Source organism: Heterodontus francisci, chromosome 11 (genome assembly GCF_036365525.1).
Source record: "Heterodontus francisci isolate sHetFra1 chromosome 11, sHetFra1.hap1, whole genome shotgun sequence".
Classification (NCBI taxonomy): Eukaryota; Metazoa; Chordata; class Chondrichthyes; order Heterodontiformes; family Heterodontidae; genus Heterodontus; species Heterodontus francisci.
Window position 1 is genome coordinate 113,650,721 of NC_090381.1, and position 18,875 is coordinate 113,669,595.

At 47.3% G+C, this 18,875-nt stretch overlaps 1 protein-coding gene across 1 annotated transcript in view; it reads right to left on the minus strand.

Moving 5' to 3' along the window:
- The window catches only part of fndc3ba (fibronectin type III domain containing 3Ba), a 448,154-nt gene that overhangs the window by 132,222 nt on the left and 297,057 nt on the right, over positions 1-18,875 (minus strand). The window contains exons 7-8 of the mRNA XM_068042776.1: positions 7,692-7,750; positions 3,323-3,480 (exon numbers count right to left, since the gene is read on the minus strand). Coding sequence (XP_067898877.1) covers positions 3,323-3,480; positions 7,692-7,750 — 217 coding nt within the window. The remainder of the gene's footprint in view (positions 1-3,322; positions 3,481-7,691; positions 7,751-18,875) is intronic.

Below are 18,875 nucleotides of genomic sequence, written 5' to 3' on the forward strand. Positions count from 1 at the left end.
CATCTGCAAATTTAGCAACCATACCTTCAGTCCCTTCAATTAAGTCATTCATATAATAGAGCAACAATAGAGAGAATTAGTCTGAATGGAACAGAGGAAGTAGAATTCTTAAAATGCATTCAGAAGAACATTTTTTAGCCAGTATATAGCAAGTCCAACAAGAGAGGGGGCGGTTCCGGACTTAGTTTGAGGGAATGAAGCTGGGCAGATGGATGGGGTATCAGTTGGGAAGCACATTAGTGGAAGTGATCATAATTCAGTTAGATTTAGGGTAGTTATGGAAAAGGACAAAGATAGACCAGGAATAAAACTTTATGCTTCGGATATGTCTTCCTTTTTCCTCAACCGAGGATTCCACCCCACTGTGGTTGACAGGGCCCTCAATCGTATCCGGCCCATTTGCCGCACCTCTACCCTCACCCCTTCCCCTCCCTCTCATAACTGCGACAGGGTTCCCCTTGTCCTCACTTTCCACCCCACCAGCCTCCAGATCCAAAGGATCATCCTCCGCCATTTCTGCCACATCCAGCGTGATGCCACTACCAAACGCATCTTCCCCTCCCTTTCCCTGTCAGCATTCCGAAGGGATCGTTCCCTCGGCGACACCCTGGTCCACTCCTCCATTACCCCCACCACCTCGTCCCGTTCACACAGCACCTTCCCCTGCAATCACAGGAGATGTAATACCTGCCCTTTTACCTCCTCTCTCCTCACTATCCCAGGCCCAAACACTCCTTTGAGGTGAAGCAGCGATTTACTTGTACTTCTTTCAATGTAGTATACTGTATTCGCTGCTCACAATGTGGTCTCCTCTGCATTGGGGAGACCAAACGCAGACTGGGTGACTGCTTTGCGGAACACCTCCGCTCAGTCCGAAAGCATGACCCCGAGCTTCCGGTTGCTTGCCATTTCAACACACCCCCCCTGCTCTCATCTCTGTCCTGGGATTGCTGCAGTGTTCCAGTGAACATCAACGCAAGCTCAAGGAACAGCATCTCATTTACCAATTAGGCCTGCCGGACTGAACATTGAGTTCAAAATTTTCAGAGCATGACAGGCCCCCCTTTTTATTTTTCGTTTTTTTTCATTTTTATTTGTGTTTTTTTCTTTTAGTTTGTTTAGTTTGTTTCTATTGTGCCTGTCCACTGTTTTTTTTCATGTTTGTGCCTGAGGCCAGGGCTGTTCATTTTACTGTCAATTCACACCCTCTCTGTACTAATGCTTTGTCTTTCAGCACACCATTAACATACCGTTTGCCTTTGTTCCACGACCTTCTGGTCAGTTATTGACTGTGACCTTGTCCAATCAACATCTCTTTTGTTATCTCTTGCCCCACCCCCGCTTTACTTGCTTAAAACCTATGACATTTCTAATATTTGCCAGTTCTGAAGAAGGGTCACTGACCTGATACGTTAACTCTGCTTCTCTCTCCACAGATGCTGCCAGACCTGCTGAGTATTTCCAGCATTTCTTGTTTTTATTTCAGATTTCCAGCATCCGCAGTATTTTGCTTTTATAAAACTTTTCAATTCGGGTGAAGCTAATTTTACTAAGCTGAGATGTGATTTAGCTAAAGTGGACTAGAAACAGCTACTTGGAGGTAAATCAGTTCCAGATCAGTGGGAGGCACTGAAGGAAGAGACAGTGAAGGTTCAGAGCAAGTATGTTCCCTTAAAGAAAAATAACAAATCCAGAGGCGCTTCAATGTCAAGAGGCTTAAAAGAGAGGACAAGCAAAAATAAAGCTTATGATAGATACTGAAGAAAACTAGATGAGGATAACAAGTGTAGGGGTGAAATTAAAAAGGAAATAAGGAAAGCAAAGAAAAAACATTGGCAAGTAAAATCAAGACAAACCCAAACATTTTTTATAAATACATAAAGAATAAGAGGGTAACTAAAAAATGAGTCGTGTCTACGAGTGTTTTTGTGATAGGATGGCTATTCCAGTGAGGTTCTGCAGGGCTCAGTACCAAGTCCCTTGCTTTTTGTGGTATATATTAATGGTTTGGACTTGAATATAGGGGGTATAATTAAAAAGTTTGTAAACGATACAAAACTTGGCCTCGTGGTTGATAATGAAGATAATGGGCGGCACAGTGGCGCAGTGGTTAGCACCGCAGCCTCACAGCTCCAGCGACCCAGGTTCAATTCTGGGTACTGCCTGTGTGGAGTTTGCAAGTTCTCCCTGTGTCTGCGTGGGTTTCTTCCGGGTGCTCCGGTTTCCTCCCACATGCTAAAGACTTGCAGGTTGATAGGTAAATTGGCCATTAGAAATTGCCCCTAGTATAGGTAGGTGGTAGGGGAATATAGGGACAGGTGGGGATGTGGTAGGAATATGGAATTAGTGTAGGATTAGTATAAATGGGTGGTTGATGGTCAGCACAGATTCGGTGGGCCGAAGGGCCTGTTTCAGTGCTGTATCTCTATATTAAAATAAATATCAATGGACTGGTCTGGTGGGCAGAACAGTGGTAATTCCCTCATCCCTGATACCATTCTAGTAAATCTCCTCTGCACACTCTTCAAGGCCTTCCTGAAGTGGGGAGGGGGGCACACGTAAATAATTCTACACCACAAGCAGATGCAGAGGAAAGGCCCAAGGTGTCAGAGATAGGAAAAGGTGGGAAAACTGGAAATAAAAAGATCAAAACAAACAGATTGTTCTACAGGACAGGTGCGGATTCTGGGCAGGAAGCAGTTACAAATTGGGAACTCCTGCAGGTCTGAGATTCACTTTGGAAAATTATAGACAGCAGCAGCTCAGCCAGGACTGCTCAACAAAAATGATTCGAGTAGAGCTGAACATGTATGACCTTCACCGTGCACACTGACCCATTGTTACAGCACAGTGCGTCGAGGTGAATCTAACTCAGCTCCACTCTTCTGATTAACATCATTCGACTGCATAAACATGGTGGCTCCTGTATAATGTGAAGTGGTGTAGTGATGGAGCCATGTGGAGGGAGCTTTACTCTGTGTCTAACCCCGTGCTGTCCCTGTCCTGGGAGTGTTTGATGGGGACAGTGTAGAGGGAGCTTTATTCTGTATCTAACCCCCATGCTGTACCTGTCCTGGGAGTGTTTGATGGGGACAGTGTAGAGGGACCTTTACTCTGTATCTAACCCCCGTGCTGTACCTGTCCTGGGAGTGTTTGATAGGGACAGTGTAGAGGGACCTTTATTCTGCATCTAACCCTGAGCTGTACCTGCCCTGGGAGTGTTTGGCATCAACACTGGGTAGCTGAAATTAGGATTGTTATTCCCTGGCATTGATATCCCTCACAACACCAGGATTGTTTTATCGATGCTGGTGTTTCTTACCTATAAATAATCTTGTACTTCCCGTCCTTTCCCTTATCCGATGAGGCGACTTCATAGTTACAGGTGTAAGGTAGGCCGTTTGTATGTTTGTCCCCATTCGTGAGGCCTACAGGAGGGGCCCAGGTGAGGAAAGCTGCCCTGGCTTGTACATTGGACACCTGGCAAAGAAAGCACATAAGACAGAGAATTACATCGCGCTTACAGCAGAGCAACAGGACATTCGGACCTACTGGTCCATGCTGTTCTTTACGCTCCACACGAGCCTCCTCCCAAACTACTTCATTTCACCCTATTAGCACACCCTCATGTGTTTATCTAACTTCATCTCAACAACTCCCTGTGGCAGCAAGTTCCACAATTCTCACCACTCCCTGGGTAAGGAAGTTTCTTCTGAATTCCCTGTTGGATTTATTGATACCTATCTTATATTTATGGCCCCTAGTTTTGATCTCCCCCATAAGTGGAACCATCGTCTCTATCAAACCCCATCAAAGCCTTTCATAATTTTAAAACCTCTATCAAGTCATCCCTTAGTCTTTACTAAAGAAAAGAGCCCACAGCCTTCCTCAATCTTTCCTGAAATGTGTAATCTCTTACTTCTGGTATCATCTTTTAAAATCTTTTTTTTAACATCTCTTCCAGGCAAAACCTCAGGAAGGATCAGCATAGTATAGGACATGACAAGGGGTGGACAGAGAGGGAGAGACTAAACAATTAGTGATTTTGTGACAGTAAGTTGGTCAATTGTAGAGGGAAGGCAAACTGTGAGGGAGATAAGGAATTCTGTAGTTTGGAGGTATTGGACACTAGTGGGTTGGAGGAGTGGACAGCGGAATGAATCTTGAATACAAGAAGGATGTAGGGAAGGGGAAGAGTATGTTTTGTATATCCTCTCCATGACAAAGACCATCTACTTCCCCCTTCACCCATCTGTTGCTCAAACGCTCGTCACTGCCCTTTGTCATCTCCAGCCTTGGATATTCCAATTCTTTCCTGACCGGTATTCCATTCTCCATGCTCAGTAAACACCAGCAGCAGACGGGATGAGGCAGAGTCAGGGAGAGGTGATGTTTTGGAGATGGAAGTAGCCGCTCTTGGAAATGGAGAGAATTTGGGTTCAGAGGCTCAGCTCAGGAGCAACTAGAAGGCCAAGGTTGCAAACAGTCTGGTTCGACCATGCAGGTGGATAGGAGCACTTGTCCTGGCTCTACAGCAAAACTGCAAACTAGACTCCTCCCTCCCCCCACCACACGTGCCCTCCTCCCTCCCCATTCACCCTCCCACTGTGCTCATCGCCCCCTCATACACTACCCTCACACACCCCTCCCCCAGTTCCCCCTTCCCCGTTCTTGTTTGTTCCCCTGCTTCCCCCTCATCACAACTCAAGCTCCCCCTCAGCCCCCCTCACTCCCCTCCCTGCCTGCTCATTCTCCCCCCATTTTCCTCCCCCCCCACACTGTTGCTCCCCCTCCCTCTTGTTCTCGCTCCTCGCCCCCATTCTCACTCTTTCCTCACCCTTGAAAATTTCACCAACCAACCCAACACGGAAGATGAACCGAAATTAATTTCTCCCCTTTATCCCATTTTCAGCCCTGCAATGCCTTCCTGAGAAAATGGGCCTAATTTTCAGCACGCTCAGGCATAACCCACACGAGCCAATAAATTCTCCATTATTAATATAATGAAAGGAGGGTAGACATCCACCCGCCTCACCCTGAATCTCCGCCCTCCCCACTACATCCTTCGAGTGCACCATGAGATGTTTTACTGTGTTAAAGGCACTATGTAAATGCAAGCTGTTGCTGAATGATTTTCTTGAACTGTGAAAGTTACATGAATTCTAAAGCAAAATAGTAAGAATTCAAGCTGTTTAGAATTGCTCACTTGTGAAATTGAAAAGCACAAAAAGCAAAACTGGTGTATGGGACGTTAAGTTTCCCCAACTGTTTGCTCCAGTTTGGGTCAAATAAATTAAGGTTCCAGGGCAACCAATCACAGGGCCTGAAAGAACCTGCTTACCACCGCCCCCTGGTGGCTGAGCAGGCAATTGCACTAGCAAGTCCAGAGCGGAAGTCATTTCAATTTATTCCAAGAAAACATTAAGGAGGATGCCTATATCCTAACTTGCACCGTGTCGCATTTACTCATCACACTTTGTGTTCGCTGACCTACATTGGCCTCGTCCCTCCCTACCTCTGTAATCTCCAGCAGCCTCACAACCCTCTGAGATCTCTGCACTCCTCTAATTCTGACCTCTTGTGCATCCCTGATTTTAATCACTCCACCATTGGTGGCCGTGCCTTCAGCTGCCTGGGCCCTAAGGTCTGGAATTCCCTCCCTAAACCTCTCCACCTCCCTCCTCCTTAAAACTTTTAAATCTACCTCGTTGACCAAGCTTTTGGTCGTCTGGCCTAATATCTCCTTATGTGGCTCAGTGTCAAATTTTGTTTGATAATCACTACTGAGAAGCACCTTGGGATATTTTATTACATTACAGGTGCATCTGAGAAATAAGAACAGTAAGTGCTAGAAACACTCAGTGGGTTAGGAGGTGTCTAAATTCCACTTTGTGCATCTGGCAGGAACTGTATGGGGGAGATGGGGGTGGGGGTTTAAATAACTGGTTCCCCCCCCCACCCCGAGAGCTAGACACATCTTCACCTGCTTCACCCCCACTCCCATACGCCCATGACTCCCATCCCAGGTTAAAATCAGGCCTGTGGACTTCGATGTATCCAATTAAATCAAAACCTTCTATACTGGGTGGGGTATGGGGAGGTGATCAATGATGCTAGAATATCAAGAAGCCCCTGAAGATGAAAACATACCACAGAGCGCATCGAAAGCAAATGAACTCTGAGCTCAATCTGCTGGTTATAGTGGGCCATCTGGTGGCCAAGCAAAAACTACAGCACAGCAAAAACTTTCACAATTAGGACCTTAGGAATTGTTGGACAAAGGCCAAAGTCCATCTAGTTCACCTTTTACCATCCTGTTTGATGCCTGCTACAATAATGGGGTTATTGACTAATCACAGTGATCAATCTCTATCAATGAGTCTACAACAGAGCCAGACATGAGGTGAGGAAAACCCCCCAGTAGTGGAGAGCTTTGGGAACCATAGGTTCAAAGTCATCTGTTCCACTCACCACATGGCATGTCTCAAATTACTCATATACTGGATCCCAATATGTTATTTTCTGGAATAAATGTATCTAATTTTTATTTGAATAAAATCAATGCTAACGTCTTCCACTATCTTCCTAGGGAGACAACTGCACGGATTGGAAATAATATTTCAGTGAGTGAGTGATCAGAGATTAAGATCGCCAGCTCTGATTGGACGTATTTCTGGAGGTTTCATCACATGACCCCATACCTGGCCCAGTCAAACAGCCTTTCCACCCCCCTCCCCCCACTCCCAGCATCTCCAATATTTTTTATGACATATGAAAATCTTCAAACAAAATCCAGAAAAAAATCATTTCTTTTGGCACCCCGATGACTTTCTCCCACCCTCCTCTCACCAATTTTACAGCACAGAAGGAGGCCATTCAGCCCGTCAAGCCTGTTCCCGTTCATTGAAAGCGTTATCCCATTAGTCCCACTCCCCCTGCTCTTCCCCCATAGCCCTGCAAATTTTTCCCTTCACCTCTTTAACTAATTCCTTTTTGACAGTTAGTATTGAATCTGCTTCCACGACCCTTTCAGGCAGCACATTCTAGATCACAACAAGTCACTGTGTAAACAAAAAGTCCGCCTTATCTCCCCCTCGGGTTCTGTTGCCAGAGTCTGGGAGATTATTCTTTAATTTCTGGAGAGCCCAGGAGAATCTTACCACCCGAACTGTTTCAGTATTCTCTCTTGAATGGTAAACCCAGGTGACAAGAGCATGGGATGGGAGGAGAGTAAGGTTGGAATTTGAGAATGAGGTGAGATGGGATGGGAATGAGGTGAGATGGGAATGAGGTGAGGATGCAATGGAATTCGATTGCATGGGATGGATTTGGGTAATTCTTGGAATAAACTACAGAATATAGAGCACAGAAACTGGTCGCTCGGACAACTAGTCTGTGCTCCTGTTTATACTCTACACAGGTCTCCTCATCTATCTCATCTCAGCCTTTTAGCATATCTTTTTACTCCCTTTTCTTTTATTTACTTGTTTAGTTTTCTTTTTAAAGCATCGAAGTCATTTGCCTCAATCACTTCTTGTGGTGGAGAGTTCCACTTCCTAACCGCTCTCTGAGCATGTTTGGATTACGGAGATACCAAAACTGTCTCCCAGTCCGTTCCTCGTTCCAAACGCAGGGATTCCCGAGTTTTCCGCATGCCTTTTGTTTTGCACAATGGAGGCAGGGACACGTACCTGTGGCCTCCCCATCCCAGAAAGCATGTCTTGGACCCTTTTCGTTTCCGAATCGAAATCTGGAAGGCAAATTTAAATTCAAAAAAACATGTTAAAATTCAGTAACGCCACTAGATGGGGATGGACTCATTGGGAAAGACATCCATAAACAAGCTGTTGACTTTGCAGATGTTGCTTTCAATAACAGGACTTGATGTTTGAGTTACCCCCGTTTTTGGGGTCCCTCTAATTTTCAGGAGTCGTCGTCTATTTGTTGAGTTTCAGTCCCACAGTGTCAATACCCTCTCTGGGTGACCAGTCCTCAAGTGACAGCAATTCAGTGCTCGCCACAAATGAGCAGATCTATTGAATTCAATGTCATAATTTTCCAGGGAGGGGGAATTTGAACTATGCAACCAGAGAGTTACTAGCCAACTGCCACAACCAATACACTGCCTCAGCCATTCTGTCTCCAGTTGTACCTCGTATGTTTGTGGAATCTTGCTGTGCACAAATTGACTGCCCTGTTTCCTTTATTACAACAGAAGTACTTTTTGAAAAGTACCTCATTGGTTGGAAAGCGCGTTGGGACATCCTGAAGTCATGAAAGGCGCTACAGAAATGCAGACCTTTCTTTTACTGCAACTGTGCAAAGTCGTAATTCACTGTCTGCAGAGGAGGAGGCAAAAAAGACAATGGCTGTTTTATGTTCACCTCAGGCATTGGGTGTTGAGTGTAGGAATTAATTGAGTAGAAATGGCTGAAAGAAGAAAGAATGGTGGAGGTTAGACATGAAGAGAGACCTTAGCGAATCAGAAGCAAAATGAGAGACTGAGAAATGTTCAGCAGAGTCATCGAGTTATACAGCACAGAAACAGGCCCCTCGGCCCATCGTGTCTGTGCCGGCCATCAAGCACCTAACCATTCTAATCCCATTTTCCAGCATTTGGCCCATAGCCTTGTATGCTATGGCAGTTCAAGTGCTCATCTAAATACTTCTTAAATGTTGTGATGGTTCCTGCCTCTACCAGCTCTTCAGGCAGTGTGTTCCAGATTCCAACCACCTTCTGGGTGAAATTTTTTTTCCTCAAATCCCCTCTAAACCTCCTGCCCCTTACCTTAAATCTATGCCCGCGGTTATTGATCCCTCCGCTAAGGGAAAACGTTTCTTCCGATCTATCCTATCAATGCCTCTCATATAACAGGTATCAGTAGTGTTATTAATTTTCACATCCTTTGGAGTTCAGGAGGTACTTGTTATTTCTGGTCATCATTGTTTGATGGTCAAACAAAGCCTGGTGGAAATTGAACTGGTCATTAATGGGTGTCTGCAGTCCAAACGCAGCTACGTGTCTGTCCCGCACCTTTGGGCATGCCCAAGGTTAGGGGCATTCTCCTCCCACTCCTGTACAAGATGGGGCAGATGCAATACGGGCTGCATTTATTAAGCAAAAAAAGACCGACTTTGCTCTAGTGCTGAGCTCAGCTGATCTCATGGAGCTGACGCAATGGGATGCCAGGTCGCTAGGCAATGGGGAAGATGAATTAAGATGAGCTCAGCCTCCTAGTCCTGATGGCTGACCTGTGACTCTAGCTCGACAGCGATAGGATGGGATTACGCTTCCCAACGATGCCCTCACTGGTTGAATAGCCGACTGACACTCAATGTCAGGGCTCACACATTAAGAAGGGCTTAATTGTTGGAGGACTGAGGAGTTTCCGATGCCTATGCAATTAGACTCCAGCTAGAGACCACCCCTCACAGAAGGTCCGGTGCGATCGAGGGTATAAACCGTCTCTCAAAGGGAACAGTAAAATCAAATGTACCCAAAACAATTGCAATCCAGCTAACTAGTCTCAGTGGGTGCATCACAGATTCACCAGAATGATACAAGGGATAAAAGGGTTAAATTTAGCTGAGGTGACAGTGACTGCCCTTGAAATCAAGGCAGCATTTGACCAAGAGTGGCATCAATGAGCCCTGGCAAAACTGGAGTCAATGGGAATTAAGGGGAAAAACTCTTCGCTGGTTGGAGTCGTACCTAGCACAAAGGAAGATGGTTGTGGTTGTTGGAGGTCAATCATCTGAGCTCCAGGACATCACTGCAGGAGTTCTTCAGGGTAGTGTCCTAGGCCCGACCATCTTCAGCTGCTTCATCAATGGCCTTCCTTCAATCATAAGGTCAGAAGTGGGGATGTTCGCTGATGATTGCACAATGTTCAGCACCATTCACGACTCCTCAGATACTGAAGCAGTCTGTGTAGAAATGCAGCAAGACCTGGACAATATTCAGGCTTGGGCTGATGAGTGGCAAGAATGTTACTTGCCACTTAAGTGCCAGGCAATGACCATCTTCAACAAGGGAGAATCTAACCATCTCCCCATGACATTCAATGGCATTACGATTGCTGAATCCTTCACTACCAACATCCTGGGGGTTACCATTAACCAGAAACTGAACTGGAGTAGCCTTATAAATACCATGGTAACAAGAGCAGGTCAGAGGCTAGGAATCCTGTGGTGAGTAACTCACCTCCTGACTCCCCAAAGCCTGTCCGCTAACTACAAGGCACAAATCAGGAGTCTGATGGAATACTCTCCACTTGCCTGGATGGGTGCAACTCCAACAACACTCAAGAAGCTCGACACCATCCAGTATAAAGCAGCCCGCTTGATTGGCACCCCATCCACAAACATTCACTCCCTCCACCACCGGCGCACAGTGGCAGCAGTGTGTACCATCTACAAGATGCACTGCAGCAAAACACCAAGGCTCCTTCGACAGCACCTTCCAAACCTGCGACCTCTACCAACTAGAAGGACAAGGGCAGCAAATTCATGGGAACATCACCACCTGCAATTTCCCGTCCAAGTCACACACCATCCTGACTTGGAACTATATCGCCGTTCCTTCACTGTCGTTGGGTCAAAATCCTGGAACTCCCTTCCTAACAGCACTGTGGGTGTACCTACCCCACATGGACTGCAGCGGTTCAAGAAGTCACCTCACCACCACCTTCTCAAGGGCAATTAGGGATGGGCAATAAATGCTAGCCTGGCCAGCGATGCCCACATCCCACGATCGAGTAAAACAAAAATCACAAGGACAGGTTGCATAGACTTGGCTTGTATTCCCTCGAGTTTAGAAGATTAAGGGGTGATCTAATCGGGGAGTTTAAGAAAATTAAAGGATTCAATGGGTTTGATGGAGAGAAACATTTTTCTCTGGTGGGATGAGGCCAGAAAAAGGGAGCTGAACCTTAAAGTTGGAGCTTGGCCATTCAGGGGTGATGTCAGGAATCATTGCTCACATAAATGCTAATGGAAATCTGGAACTCTCTCCCCCAAAAAGCTGTTGTCTGGAGAGGTCAACTGAAAATAAAGGGCTACAGAATCAAGGTGGGTAAATGGAGTTAAAACACAGGTCAGCCATGATCTGATGGAATGGAGGAGCAAGCCCGAGGGGCTGAATGGCCTTGTTCTGTTGTTATGCTGAGGAAACATTCCATCCCACAATACGCTTCTGGAGACACAGGGAGCGAAAAATCCCCACCATGACTCGACTCCAAGCTTGTCGCCGTGGCAATGCAAATTCTGAATGTAAAGTTCTTCTGCCTGTGGTGTAGAGACAGTGAGAATTGTAGGTTTACACTGGGTGTGGGGGCAGGGAGGTCCCTGGGAAGATTGCTACGTCAATGTTCCAGTCAGCATCACTCAATGTAAACCACAGTCTTGCCCTGAATTAATTGGTAGGCCACATCCAGCAACAACAATAGACTCGGCTCAGTCATCGACCCCAGTCCATGTTCAACCAGCAAAGGCCACAGCTTACCCTTTGCAAAAACCCCACTCCAGATCAGGATCTGAACAATGCCCATGTGCAATTTCTGTGCTGTGTCTGAGGTCAGGTTAGTCTCCTGCGTCTTGAACAGAAAGACATTGGGCTGGATTTTACCTGAGGTGGACGGGAACTCACCACCGACATGAAAGTCGGTGGCGAACCTGCTTCCGCCTAGCCCGGGGACCCGTCCCGCATTTTACGGGTCCCCGGGCTTTCCGGGGGGGGGGGGGTGGATCTTTCACCCACTTCAGGGAAGATGTCCCACCTCAGTGAGCTGCTGTCCAATCAGTGGGCCGACAGCTCTTAGTCCCAGCAGCGCCACCTTGAGCAGTGGCCACTGCTGGGACTGCAGCCCAGCTGACGCCATGGATCCAGGAGGGAAGGTAAGTAGGGGTTGCCTCACCAGAGGGATCTGTCCTTCCCTGGTGAGGCTGGAGTGGTCATTTGGTGGGGGGCGGTGGGTGGCGTCTTGGGTCCCGGGGGTGAGTTGGGAGGCGGTGGCAGCCCTTAATTGGGCACCCTGTGCCTGATTGCCATGCACCCGCACCCCCCACCTCCCCGGGGCATGGAAAGGCTGGCAGCTATCGCTGGGTGTCCCGAGCATGCCCGCTTGCCACGGGTAAAATACCCTTGGAGGCGGGCGAGGGCCCTGAAGTGGCCACTTAAGGGCCTTGATTGGCCTCAGGCGGGCAGGCCATTTCCCACCTCCTGCCCGACACTGTAAACTTGGCCGGAGGCGGAAGCGGGGTGGGTAGGCCTCCCGCTCAATTTGATGCCGGCCCCACGTCACCATCCAGCCTGCTGGGGTGGCATAAAGGGAAGAGGGAAGGGAAGAGGGAAGGGAAGGGAAGAGAAGGAGGAAGGAAGGAAGGAAGGAAAGAAGGAAGGAAGGGAAGGGAAGGGAAGGAGGAAGGAAAGAAGGAAGGAAGGGAAGGAGGAAGGAAAGAAGGAAGGAAGGGAAGGGAAGGGAAGAGAAGGAGGAAGGAAAGAAGGGAAGGGAAGGGAAGGAGGAAGGAAGGAAGGAAGGAAAGAAGGAAGGAAGGAAGGGAAGGGAAGGGAAGGAGGAAGGAAAGAAGGAAGGAAGGGAAGGAGGAAGGAAAGAAGGAAGGAAGGGAAGGGAAGGGAAGGAGGAAGGAAAGAAGGAAGGAAGGGAAGGAGGAAGGAAAGAAGGAAGGAAGGGAAGAGAAGGAGGAAGGAAAGAAGGGAAGGGAAGGGAAGGAGGAAGGACCTGCATTTCTGTAGCATCTTTCACCACTTCAGGACCTCCCAAAGCAGCTTACAGACACTGAAGTAACTTTCTGAAGTGCAAGCACTGTTGTAATGTAGGAAGCATGTCAGCCGATTTGCACACAATAAACTCCCACAAACAGCAATGGGATAAATGATCAGGTCATTTGTTTTTAGTGATGGTGGTTGAGGGATAAACATTGATCCAGGACATCAGGGAGGACACTCATCCTCTTCTTTGAAACAGTGCCATGGGATCTTTTATACTCACCTGGAAGGGCAAATGCAGCCTGGGTTTAATGTCTCATCCAAAAGGCGTGACACCTCCAACAGTGCAGCATTCCCTCGGTACTGCATTGGGAATGTCAGCTGGATCACGGGCTCAAGCAGCTGGAATGAGACTTGAAGCCACAACCTTCTGACTCGGAGGTGGGAGAGTCACCATGAAGGACCTCGTATTATCCAACATCCCCAAACATTCAGTTAACCTAGTTAGGACATCCCATCGCAGAAAGGCAGGTGTCATGTTTGACACCTTTCAGGGCACACAAGGATCTCTGTCTTCGATCCTGGATGGGACATTGGGCAGAGAATGTGGAAAACATGAGGAAGCGAGATATTATTGCTGGACAAGATGGCACAGTGGCGCAGTGGTTAGCACCATAGCCTCACAACTCCAGGGACCCGGGTTCGATTCTGGGTACTGCCTGTGCAGAGTTTGCAAGTTCTCCCTGTGACCGCGTGGGTTTCTGCCGGGTGCTCCGGTTTCCTCCCACAACCAAAGACTTGCAGGTTGATAGGGTAAATCAGCCATTGTAAATTGCCCCTAGTGTAGATAGGTGGTAGGGAATATGGGATTACTGTAGGGTTAGTATAAATGGGTGGTTGTTGGTTGGCACCGACTTGGTGGGCCGATGGGCCTGTTTCAGTGCTGCATCTCTAAATTAAATAAGGTGCTGGTCTCCAAATCCGATTGGCCCAGCCAATTGGGCAGCAGCTTTTCTTCCTTAAAGGACATCAACAAACCCGTTGGATTTTTATGGCATTTAAACCTTGCAAATTTCCTGCCTTGTGATTTGAAATCATGATCTCTACGTTTTTCACTCAGTAACGTAACCACTATAGGTTATAACATTGATGGCAGAAGAGCAAGGGAGTTCTCCCAGTGTCCTAGCCAATATTCCTGTGTGTGTGCGCGCGCGGGAAAGGGAGGGAGGGAGGGAATGTGTACACGTATGAGTGTTGTTTGAGCTGCACCCATCCACGCGAGTGGAGAGTATTCCATCGCACTCCTGACTTGTGCTTTGTAGATGGTGAACAGGCTTTGGAGAGTCAGGAGGTGAGTTACACGCACGGGATTCCTAGCCTCTGACCTGCTCTTGTAGCCACAATATTTATATGGCTACTCCAGTTCAGTTATTGGTCAATGGTAACTCCCAGGATGTTGAGAGTGGGGGATTCAGCAATGGTAATGCCATTGAATTGTCAAGAGGAGGTGGTTAGTTTCCGTCTTGTTGGAGATGGTCATTGCCTGGCACATGTGCAGGCCGAATGTAACTTGCCAGTTATCAGCCCAAGCCTGGATATTGTCCAGGTCTTGCTGCATTTCTACATGGACTGCTTCAGTATCTGAGGAGTTGCAAATATTGCTGAACATTGTGCAAGTATGCGTGAAAGTCTGTGTGTGTAAGAGCATGAGTGTGAGTGTGTATGAGAGTGCACGTGTGTGTGTGTATATATATATATATATATATATATATATATATGAGTGTGTACATGTGTGAGAACATGGGAGAGAGAATGCATCTTTATGAGTGTGTGAGTGAGAGTGAGAGAGAATGTGTGTGAGTGCGTGTGTAAGTGGGATTGGACTGAATTTTTCCAGTCCTCTGGAGATGGCCAGGGAGGTGGAAGGCTTTGTAAAATGGCACTGGAAGGTGTTGGGAAGAGTTCTCAAAGGATATTCTCAATGGCAGGAATGTCAGCAGCACAGACGCCAACCAACTGTGGGAGAGTGGCCAATTAAACCAATTAATTGGCCAATTAACAGGCATTTCCTGCCCCCACCAGCATTTTACCAGGGTCAGGATGGGCCCCCCCCCACCATGCCAGGCAAATCGTGGCAGCCTCCCAGGGTTAGGGGCCTTCCTTAATGGCAGATTCATGGTCCATGAAGGGACTCCCTGGCAGCAATGGCACCCCCCTGCGGTTCACCCCTTTGATCACTGGGGCCTGCCTGCCTGGCTACCTGGCCTTAGATGGCATCCCAACGTGGAGGTGCTGTCTTCTTCTCCCTGCGGCGTTAGCAGTGGCCATCTTTATCAGTGGCATTGCCGAGGCTACCACACGACTGGCCCTCTGGTTGGACCCACAGCTTTGAGAGGCGGGACACAGTCCTCAATTGGACGGTTGTCTGGTCAGCAACATCTTAATAGACCACCACCGGTAAAATCCTGCCCGGGGTCCCACAGGGGCGCAGGACCTGCTTTCAGTCCTGGCGGTGGGACTTCCTAGTTTTTGATAAAACTCCAGCCATTGTGTAACTGCGAGAGTGCGAGAAAGGCAGGATTGGGCTGTCTGCACATGCTGGAATTATAGTTGCTGTTTTATTCCCTCTATTTAGCCAGGTAGACACTGGGGTTAATTATAGCCGCCCTGCTGGATTGTTCCTCAGTCGTGGACATTGACTGGGTTACGAAGCTCAGCTCACTACGTTGAGTCTGCAGAGGGTGATGGAAGCAGCTTCTTTAATATTTCGGTATTTTGTTGGAGTTCTGGCAGATTCAGGTGGTTTGTGGGTTGGATCTAATTTGTAACACTGCTGCCAACAAAATGAAGAATGACTCTTTAACAAAACTTACCTCTTCAAAGCCCCTATACCAGCCAAGCATTGGGAAAGTCAAACAAACATAAAATGTCACTTACAGCGAGCAGTTTATTTTTTAAAGCTCTCCCCCCCCACCCCCCCCCCCCCCCCCAACGCCAGTCTCAATGCCTCAGTGCATGAAGGCAACATGTGATGTGCTCCATGTCACACAAACCAAGACTGACCCAGGCTTCGTTCCTGGCCTGTGCTCTGTTTAGTTAATCTCAGCTGTCTCCACTTAAGGATCCACCTCATTGCCAAAGGGATAGGGTGAGAAAATGTTGGTCACGTCCCAGCAACCCAACCCCATTCAACTCGACATCCAACCAAATGTTAAATGTCTAGATGTGGCTCAATGCTGAATCAGCAGGTTGGGAGTTCAAATCCCACTCTGGAGGCTTGAGCCCATAATCCAGTTCTCCAGCAGGAACCTTTAGTTATGTGGCTGGACAATGGAAGCCAAGAATGAATGACTCAATCAATCACTCTCTCTCTCTCGCGTTTGGATGCCCAACTAGCAACTGGGGGCCTAAATCTCTTCAGGCCACTGTGAATTGACCCCAAGACACCATCCCAAGACTGTACACCTTGACCTGGTGGGAAGGTTGGCATGGAGCTGTAACCCTGATAGCTACCAGCAGTATAACTCCTGGTAGGACCATGTAAGCCAGACAGGTTGAAAGATTGGAGTCAGATTAACAGGAAGGCACTGGCATCTTGGCAGCAAGGATGAGAGTCGGGCTAATGACCTGACCAGGTAAAAATGCCTCTCGTTACTGAAATGAGCCAAAGGCAAGACAAATCTGTTCCTGACTGGCAAATATCAACATCATTGGTGGAGAATCAAGATGTGCTGTGCCCGGGGAAGAAGCTGCTCTGATAGCAGTCAAATATCTCACTCTGATCACACCGCACTGAAAGAAGTGGGTTTCCAGAGACTTGAGTCCCATAATCCAGTTAGACACCCAGTGCAGTCTGAGGGGGAGGCTGCAGTGTTGGAGGCACCATCTTTCCAATAAAATACTAAAACTGATGCCCCTGCTGCCTTTTCAGGTGAGCGGAAAAGATCCCATCCGACTATTCAAAGAAGTGCAGGGGATTTCTTCCCGATGCCATAAGAACATAAGAAATGGGTCCAGGAGTAGGTCATTTAGCTTCCTGAGCCTGCTCTGCTTGTCAATAAGATCATGGCCTCCAGTGCTCTCTGGAGAAGAGAATGCCAAAGATTAACGACCCTCTGAATTCCTCCTCATCTCCATCTTAAATGGGAGACCCCTTAATTTATAACTGTGTCCCCTTGTTCTAGATTCCCCCAGGAGGGGAAACATCCTCTCAGCATCTATCCTGACAAGCCCCCTCAGAATCTTACATATTTCAATAAGATCACCTCTCATTCTTCTAAATTCCAGTGAGTATAGGCCCAACCTGCTCAACCTTTCCTCATAAGACAAACCCCTCATCCCAGGAATCAGCCCAGTGAACATTCTCTGAACTGCCTCCAATGCAATTATATTCCTCCTTAAGTAAGGAGACCAAAACTGTATGCAGTACTCTAGCTGCGGTCTCACCAATGCCCTGTACAGCTGTAGCAAGACTTCCCTACTTTTATATTCCATCCTCCCTGCAATCAAGGCCAACATTCCATTTGCCTTCCTAATTGCTTGCTGTACCTGCATACTAACATTTTATGATTCATGTACAAGGATACCGTAGCATTCTGCAGTCTCTCTCCATTTAAATAATATTCTGTTTTTCTATTCTTCCTGCCAAAGTGGACAACCTCACATTTTCCCACATTATACTCCATCTGCCAAATTGTTGCCCACTCACCTAACTATCTATATTCCTTTGCAGACTCTGTGTCCTCCTTACAACTTGTTTTCCAACCTATCTTCGATTGGTCAGTAAATTTGGCTACAATACATTCGGTCCCTTCATCCAAGTCATTAATATTGTTAGGACCAGGGGTCTAGGGTTCCCTTTCAGCCTTCACCTGGTCTTACTGTAACAGGGTTTTATTTTTTAAACACACTTTTTAGCTTCCCCTTGGTGAATCCTTGTTCACCGCTTTCCAATTATAAGATTAAGAAACCAGCACAAACAGGCTTTCTTAGGTTTAATGAAGAAAGGTGAAATTTTATTAAAACTTAAACTCCAATTCGGTTAACACCAATGGATACACAACACGCCCACGCTAGCATGCATATGCGATACACACATGCAGATAGGGACAGAAAAGAAAAAATAAAGTGGATAAGTTTGAGGCAATCGCTGAGGAGGGTTTTTTTGTTTCAGTGCTTCGAGCTCGCTGTAGAGTCCTTGATTGATGATATGGATCTTGCTTCTCGTTGGGGCCCAGTATTCTTCTCAAACCTTGTTCAGTGTAGGAGACTTTTCTCTCTCTTGGGGTTCACGTGTCTTCAGTGGGTTTTGGAGTTTCTTGAGAAAGAGACGGAAGCAGACAGGCAGAGAGGAGGTCTTTTCAATCCAGGAGCTTTCTGCCAGTTCAAACACTGTCTCTACAATTTAAAACCCCTCAAGTTGGCCAGCAGGGTGGTCACGTGACCGACTGGTTTAACCAGGTCAGTTCTGTGTATTGTATGGAAGCATACAATACTGCATTTTGTTCCAATACTCCTTTGTTCCAACACTGTCTGCTAATATGCAAAAATGTCTTTCCAGCCAGGGGCCTGGCAATTCCTTGTAACAGGACTTCTTTTCTTCCCAGCAAGCATTTTAAAATTTAATGTCCATGTGGTGAAATGAATGTGCCTCATTCTTGGCAGGTGATGCCTGCGTGACAATATAGATAGCATCACGAACAACAGAGTATCTGGTCATTTCTCACAGTGATGCTTGTAGGAGCTTGCTGGCTCACTTCCACTACAGACAAAACCTCTCCTTTGTCTTTTTCTCCCTCTCTGCTCTTTATCCTGCCCTTCACTCACATTCTCCCCTTCCTGACTCTCGCTCTCTCTCTCTCTCTCTCTCTTTTCCAGCATCTTTCTTGCATTATCTTTTGCTTCTGTCTCTGTCTTTCTTTCTCCCTCTTTTCCAGCCCCTCGCTCACACACTCTCTCATTCCTGTCTTTCTTGCTCTCTCGTATTTTCCTGTCTCTCACTCACACTCACTCCTGTTTCCATTTCCAATTCAAACACCATGGTGGGCTATTATACCCAGAACAACCACAGGAGAAAAAGGGGCATGGGACAGGTTGGGGGTGGGGGGGGGGGGGTGTGGTTGGTGGGGGTTGGTGAGGCTGGGAGTGG